Here is a 9,324-nt window from a genome sequence, read left to right on the forward strand (position 1 = left end):
CAGATGTGTGTGTTCTAAATGTAGGATTTTCGTACATTTCCTCGTCTCCCTTTTTCAATTTAATATGACGTCATACGTGTTCGCATCACAAGGGTAGATTTATTGCCTTTCATTATCATACGATTTCATTCGGCATTTGCATAACAAAACCCTACCTGTGTACACAGGGTTGGAATCGTAATATTTATGATTTATGAACCTTGCTCCTGTATAAATGTTATTAGAATATATCAAATATTGACAAAGGGATGTGAAAATTATTGAAATTGGACTTCACAGTTATTTACAAGAGTCTATAACACGAAATATCTATAAAACTCTGCAGACTAAATTTATGTTGCGAATATGAATGAAGAAATTCTTGGCACCTTATTCGGGTCTAAATTAGCTAATATTAAAAAATAACAATATTCTAAGACACTACATGTTGCTCGCGACTTCGCCCGCGTGAGATTTAATAGCTATGTTAGCTAGCTGATAGCGAATGTGAACTTTTTAATGGTGAAAGAATTTTTGAAATCAAATCAATCAATAGATACAAAAATACAAATCTTTTCTAATTATAATATTAGTATAGAGAACTAATAATCTTTTGGTTATATTAAAAATATTAACCATATGTGGTTTAATAGAATTTAAAGAGGTTACATTAAGAAAGGAGAAATGTAAAACCGTATTCAGGTAACAAATTTTGCAACACCCGCTTTGCTAAAGGTAATTTAAAAGGTTGGAGGTTGGAAAATGTTTTCCAGGTGCCATGAAATTATGTATTTTACAACCGAAAACATAAGTTATTTTCCTACAAAACGTGAGCTTCTATGTTCTATTCTAACATGTTTTTAAGAAAGGTTTCGACAATGGAAACCTAATTTATCACCGCATCTTGACTCATTATCCTCAGGTATGCCGTATCTATAGCCCAGTCCTGCATAAGTGTAAAAGTCAAATGTCATTCTTGACCCGGTTTCATTTTCGTGCACAATAAGTCGTGCAAATAAGACCCTTATGGTGTTAAGTGTTGGCCTTTTGTAAAACCACAAAAGGCGGAAGCTCTACCGTATATTTTGTTCAGTTGGACTGAAATTTAGAATTTTCCTTCGCATTGTAGAGAAATATTTTGTTTAACACAACTTACATAGCTTCGGAATTTTAATATTTTTACACTAAAAAGATAACGATGTAAATTAATATGAAACTAAACAAGTTAAAACTCCTAACTTCTTTCCACAATAAAGTCAACTTACTAGATTATACTTTTATTTTTGTGAACATTTCAAGTCTAAGCAATAATTTAACTATTACATTAAAGAGTTGTAACGCATAAGTAATAATCAACACGCAAGCAAACCTTGAGATTTACTTAAATTAATATTTGACGACACGCACTTTAAATTATGTCAAACAAAACCACCAAAACCAAGCTATATAAATTTTCACTTCAGTAAATAAGACATAAATACTGGAGCGACCGTCTTAAGTTATCCTCTAAGTGATTGAATACATAAGACATACGTGCTTATCTATTATCCTAGAGAATGGTTTTGCATAGACTTGAGGCAACTGGGATAGAACATTATCTGTTCTCCCGCATCCCAGTCACGCGCGCGCTCCTGTGGGATCCTCTGACAAATATTTGAACATTAAATTCGGATTTAAACGATGTAATAGATATTACACATGTAACTTTACATATATATATAAGAGAAAGGGCAAACGAGCAGCGGGAATAACAAGATGTTCATCGACGCCCATGGACATCCGCAATACCAGAGGAACTACAGATAAGTTGCTGGCATTTGAGAAGGCGATATGCTCGCTTCTCGAAGGACCCAAAGACGTAACTTTAATAGCACAAATAAAAGCAGAGAATTACCTCAAGCTAATTGATCATAATATCAACAGGGTTTTTTTGCCCTTTTTGGGCGTCCGGGATTAAACCTGTCGCCCCTAAAATCCTTTATTTTGCTGGCGCCTTCCAAGATCAGGTGTCCAGCATGTCTTGCACCCCAGATGTGTCTAAACATTCGCAATACAAAAAGAAATAAAACTCTGCCACTCTCTCTCTCTCTCTCGATTGTTAATCTAATCACTTATAGTATGCAAATTTGTATAAGACTCGTTGATTAGATTGTTGTTCGATACTTCTCCTCCTAGAATTACGAAATAGAAAAAATGTAACCTATGTTACAGATAACGTAGCTTTTTAATGGTGAAAGAATTTTTAAAATCTGTTCAGTAGTTTTTGAGTTATTTCAATACATACAAAAATCTACAAAATTTACAAATCTATCTTCTTTATAACAATAGCATAGATATATGTAGATATAGATGTTTAAAAAAATTTAATAGATTTATTCAACATCATGTTTGAGATTTAAAAAAATTATCAATAGCATCGTTTGAATATGAAATCGAACCATTTGAATAATCTTTTGAGTGGTCGATGTTTTGAATACGGACGTGCTTTCAACCAGTACTTGACTAGCGTTCCTGGAAATGCGGACTGAGTAATTGATGTCCGGAGACTGAATTTTTATGAGCATTTATTACTGAGATTTACTCTTGAATCTACTACGATCGTTGTGACTTGAAACGAACGTATTAATAATTTTATTTTCATTTCAAATATAAGCAGAGCAACCTTTTTGCAATTGCTGAAAATACTGCTGGCAGCACACTAACAGCTGGAAAGTTCGCTTCCGAACGCTTGGACCTATATTTGTACTGAAGCCCTTAGACAATTGCAAATTCTAAAACTGTCCCTCTCTGCCTCCCTCTCTTTGGGGACATCAATGCTAATAGATATGGAAGTACTTATTTTAACACACCTTATAATTTCCTTACTGTATCAACACAATGTAACGGATAAATTGTCGGCCACAGACCAATAGAAACGGTTTAATTATGATTGCCAAGTCATTTGCATTAACAAAGGGTCCATTCTATACATTTCTACAATCCTTTGAAGTAATTGTTTTGTATCCTCACCTTGACAAAGGCGTTTTAGTCATTTTCAGTCTCTACTATTTATCAACTGACACCAAACTGTATATTAACTAGGTCATTAATATTGGCTCGTTGTAGTTAGAGTTTTAGCTATATTGACTTACTTTTTTTTAAGATAACTTTAACTTTCTAATGGCTATTTGTCTCCTATTACTGAAAATACCTATGCTTGGTTAGTCTGTACTTCTTTACTGATATAATAAAGAGGAAAGATTTGTATTTTTGTGTGTATTACAACAAATCAAAAAGTACTGAGCCTATATCAAAAACTCTTACACCATTAACAAGCTACGTTATCTGTGAATAACATAGGCTATATTTTTTAATTTCACGCAGGGATAGTCGGGAGCAACAGTTAGTTATGAATAAAAAGGTTTTAAAATCTATTAAAGAAACACTAGTATCCTTTTGTATTTTTTTATTTACTAACCGCATCTTACTCTACTGTTAAATTGAATAATATAAAAATAAAAATTGCAAAAAAATATTCCTAGACCCTAGTTGTATTGCTGTGATTCAGTTTTTAATTACTTTCATCGATTTCCTCTTCGACTTCGTGAGCTTTCTTTTTGATCGGTGGTTGATCACCGCATACGAATTTGCCATCAGAATCACTCTCTCCAAATATTTTTAGAGCCTCCGCTATCACGCTGTTGCGAGGTTTGTGTGGGACTCTTGAAAAAACTATCACATCACCAGTATCGCAATTTCTCTTTAATAACAAGTTTTGTACTACAAGCCACTGGTCAGGACTTTCTGGCTTTTGGTAGAAATCTGTAGTATTATAGCCTGTAACTGTTAACAATTAATTAGATTTTAATGCTATATGATCGCTAGTTTAAACCTAAGCAATGTAAACAATACATTAAGAAATTGTTGACATCGGTGACTACGTCTGTGTTCACGGCGCTCGTTTGCCCCCTATTCTTATAAATTAAATCAATAAATTCCTTTATTACTCAATAACCGTCATGAAAAAACTTCTCTAATATTAACTTTCCATTTTATTCCATTTCCAGTTTTCCGACTTTCAAACGAATGCAGAATTTATTCCGGAAGAATTCTTAGCTTACATTATGACAGAGTTCAAGATTTAACGTAGTTAATGCGTAGCCTTATATGTGAAATAGTAAAATGGCCATTTAAGCAATTTGACGTTCGTAAATTTACGAAATTTAGACGTTCGTTTGAAATGGGATTTACTACATTATTTTCTAATAATTTGCATGATTTTTCATACTCACCATTGCGTGCTCCAATAATAATGTTTTCTAAAACTCCGTGTCCTTTTTCACATCCTTGTAAGAAATGCTTTTCCGCCTCCAAGCTTGATCTTATTTCTAAATTACAATCCTCCCATTCCACCGCGTCATCAAAACTACCATATTTCAGTTTGAATAATTGTTTCTCCTGTGTTATTAAGAAAATCAAAATAATTATCATTAACAAGAAACTTCATTTTAATGTTGATTATGAAAATTATGAGGATATAAACATTTTCAATAGTTTAGTTCCTAATTTTTATAACATAGCTTTCACATTTACGCACTTTATAGAAGAGAAGTGAATAAGGAAAACATTTTGATTCATTTAATTTTACAAAAATGTTATTAATGGGACTGATTTATAAATAATTCTCAACAAAATAAAGCACTAAAAAGATAAAAAATGTTATAACGTACCTTCATAGTAAGTCTTCTGATAAACATTTTAAAGCATGGTACTTTCTGTGGTGAACTATAATAAGCCGTTTGCCACAAATCTACCATTTTATTGAGCACAATCGGACCTGCGTATTTAAAATTTGCACAAATATCTTTTATAGTATAAGATACTTCGGTCGTATTCTTTGAAATTTTTGTCGGTGTTACTTTAGGCGTTACTCTTATCTTCTTCGTGATGCCTAATATTTCTTCAGTTGTCGTTACCTCTTGTGTTTCATCCATTGTCGACATATTATCAGTTTCCGAGCTCGTTGGATTAGTTGATTCCTGTTCACTTTCAGAATCTTCTGTTCTTTCACTATATCCGAAACCTAAATTCTGATCATCGTCTGCGCTGCAGAACACCGGTACGGAAAATTCTATTATTAACACTATGCATAATAAATTAAAATTACTCCGCATTCTACACGTATGCTCTCGATAAAATCGTGTAACGATTTGATTTGCTAAATTTTTCTCGAGACATCAAAGAACATTTATTGTGATATGAGATCATACTTTGACGCACTGTTATGGCTCGAACAACCTATAGTAAATTATATCACATTTAAACATCTCCATTGTTTTAACGTTGTTTATAAATTGAAACGTTAAAGTAAGCCATTATGTTCACAATTATTATCCCACCAAATGTTTTATATTTATAATAATTGGTGGACATAATAATAAAGGAATTTCCGTGCGACAACAGGAAAGAATTCAAAATGTTTATAATTTGACATAATATATACTAAATATATCCTATCGCGTTGTCAAAGCAGTTCTTCATTGTTATTACATGTTGGTACACTGGCTTTTGCTGCGACTTCGTTTGCTTAGAAATAAAAAACCTTAGTAAGTATACCATATGTGTTCTTCCTTGTACATATTCTACATCTGTGTATAATTTTATCGAGATCCTTTAAGCTATTTTAAAGATATGTGGTAACATCCATTCATCCATCTAAACTTTCGTAATTACAATATTAGTACTAAGTATTGAACGACCTTACAAAACTTTTTCAAAGTTCTCATCTTCAAACAGATTTCTTTCTTTTTAGTTGCTTCCAAACAGATTTATTCAATTCAATACATCTTAAATGTGGCTGCGACATACTTAGTAACCCTGTCTTTTTAATTGGCTCTTCAGCTAATAAGGTTGAAGCTATTTTCATCAACCTGACCCATAAAAGATTATCTAGGTCGTCTAACAACACCGAACTTTGACCAGTTCCGTTTAAATTGACAAACATTTTATTATTACATGTCCAACCATATGTCAGTCAATTCAAATCACAACTTCCTTTATCTAAGATTTCTTAATACTTGGAATTATATTTTCAACGCCGTTGTAGTATTTTCAATTACAATATCTAAAAGCCGTATACTAAAACAAATTTTAAACACTTCGATTCATAAGCGCTCACAAACAGTCAGATACCAGAATTTTGTTTTGGGTCTCTAAACATTTTTTTTTTCTTCCATTTATACAAATTAATTGTGTAACCTAAAGATAATCCTTTTAATTCCGATTTGAATCGAGGGATTCTCAAATTTAATTCGCCCTGTCCCACACATAGTTATCTTTGGAAGACACTCCAATCTTGAATCCCGAGAGTATTGGAAGTTCTTTGTACTCGTAGATATTTCGTTGGGTTTTGACCGCTCGATTGCATTACCGATACGTTGCATTTGGTTTGATATATCCTGAGATAACTTTAGAATGTATGTATTTACTTGTTACCGGGCGAATTATCTTATTTATTTATTTATTGCAATTAAATTATACAAACATTATGCAAACATCTATATAAAGTAACAATAATAAGTACCCCTTCGGGCGTGTAATATAATGACTTCGAATATGAGTTTGTGGACTTCGTCGGTTCAAATGCTGTTTAGATTTTATTTTTAAATGACAGATTTTAAGACAAAAGTTTAGTAAATTCAAGGTTTTGAATCATTAATTTTACCGACGTCAAAGAAAACGTAAGATCCTAAACTACGGTTTACTTTGGGATAAAAGGATGAAATTAATATTAATTATTGTAAAAGGTTTGTATAAATTTAAAACAATACAATTGATTGTTTAATAACAACACAAAACAATCGCCTTATGATTTTTCCTTATTCGTAATTACCAAACGTATTCTAAATATTTACGAACTTATGACAGTGAGTTACGTAAATCGAAATTGAAAATGTATTAAATCTAGCAACAATTCAGTTGGAATGTACAATTTCCTTTTCTGTGCGTTCCAACATTGCGCTTTAAATTTCCATTTCGATATAAATTGAATAAGGAATTTTCGAATGTCTTGTGCAGTTACATCTTGTATTGACAATTCAATTTTAATCAGTGGATTAAAACAAATTCCTAAATGAATGAATGAACTAAACTGAGTGAAACTTGAATGAGTGAGTGAATAAGAGAGTGCAACTATTGTTTAAAGATTTAAATGAATGGAAAACGAGCAAGCAGCTACTGTAATTGATTAGCCAACCAAAATATCGAAGCCCCCATAGACATCTGAAACTGGAGATACATTGCCTACCTTTAAAAAGCAGGGTAGAGGACGCTCAGAATATTGTTCGTACCATTGCATTTTTTTCCATTCCAATTTCATTTTCCCTTCCCACTAATTCCTCGTGTGAAAAGGACGAAAAGGGTATGGTGGCTAAAATAGGCTTGCGGCACGCTAAATTTGTCGACGTTGTTTAAAATTGGACTTTTTTTTATTGGAAATAAAAAAAATGTCATAAGTAGCTGTAAAAGGAAAACTTTTTTTTAATCTTTAATATTTTCCGGTATAGAAAGTTACTTCGATATAATTTTCCATTTCGTTAAATGAAATTTATATCCCGGCTTTAGGCAAGCGGCATCAAGATACACATGGGATCTGCGAAATCCCATCGCAAATATCTATCGCAAACGAGAACCGTTCAACGATTTGTTCTTGAAAATGAGACGCGTGAGAATTTCCTAAACGCGCTTTGAAAAAATCTTTTTAAATACAGAACGAGCTTCACTAAGCTTACATAATCTTTTCGTTTCAATCTCTTTGTAAAGACATTAATTAAATATTTTATATTTCGCACTCAATTTTTTTTTTATAACAAATGGTGGCAAACGAGCAAGCGGCCACCTGTATCCGCCAAAATGGCGAAGCGACCGCTGCCCATAGACATCCGCAATTGCAAAAGCGTTTCCTACCCTTATCCGACAGAGGAGGAGATGCACATAAAGAGGATATTGCCCCTTCCTATGTATCTCCTCCTCCGTCAAATCCACTTTCCCTTCCCATCCTCTCCTTATAAGAAAAGGGTGGTAAAGAGAAAGGGACTTAAATTAGGCCTCCGACGCCACACTCATCAGACGAAACACGGAATTGCTTCCACTTCAAGCCTGTCTTCTGTGTGGTCGTGGTATTACACCGGGCGTGCCGGCCCATTCGTGCTAAGATGTTAAAGCGGGCACTACCACTGTAAAATTGGGTAAGAGGTCACTAAGAGCGTAGCTTAGTTAAGATGTAGTAATAGAAATCTACACTAAGCGACAAAATTTGTATACGTAATTATCATTACATTCGCTAATTGTGCTAAGTCTCTTAAACGAAGCAGTTAATATTAACACTTTTCTATCCAAATATATTTATAAGAAGCAGTTTAACTTAATTAAATTCAATATCTCAATACAAAATACATTTACAAATCAACAGACAAATTGTTCTATCAATATAATGGACTGTAAAGCTCAGTTTTCTGTATTATTGAGCTTCAATAGAGGAGTGAAATAGACTGAAATAATCACTCGCGATCGTTCGCTAGTCGGTTACATTTATTCTTTTATATCTAAGCGATTTAATCAAATTCGATTGAACCGTTAAATAACAATAGTTTTTTTTTAACTACCAAATGAAATTGTATTATCTATATTTATACATAGTGTTAGGAATAAAATTAGTACCGTGCTTTAGAATTGGCGCAACTCTAGATTATCGGCATAAACGTCACGTCCCTAGCTGACAGCTGTCAATGTCACTAGAAACATGAATAGATTGGCGCGTAACTTGAGTCTTGACGAGAAGTATTACTCTGAGTTAAAGCGACAGTATCAATTAAATAAGTAGTCTAATAAAAGAGAATGAGAGCGACACTAGCGCCATGGTCGAGTTTACAACGGCGCGCCTTTTTTACCTGCATGAGGTTAAGAGAATTTGAGACTAATTCGTAGACGTATGGTGCTCCTTTTAGTCTATTTAGACGGTCGCCTAACCGAGCCCTACTATAACACTGACACAGCGTAAGCCTACTGTAATAAAGTTTTATTAACGTTATATAAAATTTATTCATATTCCTTTGACATACATGTTAATTTCCAATCTTATCAGATTGTCGTAAAAAAATAATACCTTTGAATACGGACGACAAAAGTAATCAAGTTTTGCGAGATTGTTATTTTAATCACATAAGTCGACACGCTAACGGCAACTTACGTTTTTCGATAATAGTCCAAGATCCTCGCAAGATACCTACGGCATTTTGACAAATGTTTTTACCTGAAATAAACAAAGTTTTTTATACAAGTATTGTCTCTTTATTTACTTAATAATCG

General features: G+C 33.1%; 1 protein-coding gene across 1 annotated transcript; it reads right to left on the reverse strand.

The window, feature by feature from the left end:
* Positions 1–3,441: 3,441 nt before the first annotated feature.
* On the reverse strand, positions 3,442–5,155 carry LOC106102694. Its single transcript, XM_013282244.1, has 3 exons — positions 4,689–5,155; positions 4,251–4,416; positions 3,442–3,801 (listed from the first exon to the last, which is right to left on the reverse strand). Exons 1-3 carry the CDS (start codon positions 5,130–5,132, stop codon positions 3,530–3,532), a joined length of 882 nt encoding a protein of 293 aa, XP_013137698.1. The 5' UTR covers positions 5,133–5,155; the 3' UTR covers positions 3,442–3,529.
* Positions 5,156–9,324: the final 4,169 nt, after the last annotated feature.

The sequence above is a fragment of the Papilio polytes genome, unplaced genomic scaffold (genome assembly GCF_000836215.1).
Source record: "Papilio polytes unplaced genomic scaffold, Ppol_1.0 DF823912.1, whole genome shotgun sequence".
NCBI classification, from domain to species: domain Eukaryota; kingdom Metazoa; phylum Arthropoda; class Insecta; order Lepidoptera; family Papilionidae; genus Papilio; species Papilio polytes.

Coding starts and splice junctions, on each gene's coding strand:
- LOC106102694 (XM_013282244.1), bottom strand. CDS start 5,132: ATGCGGAGTAATTTTAATTTATTATGCATAGTGTTAATAATAGAATTT. Junction 4,417..4,688: donor TCAGAAGACTTACTATGAAG/GTACGTTATAAC, acceptor TTAATAACACAG/GAGAAACAATTATTCAAACT. Junction 3,802..4,250: donor TATTATTGGAGCACGCAATG/GTGAGTATGAAA, acceptor AATTGTTAACAG/TTACAGGCTATAATACTACA.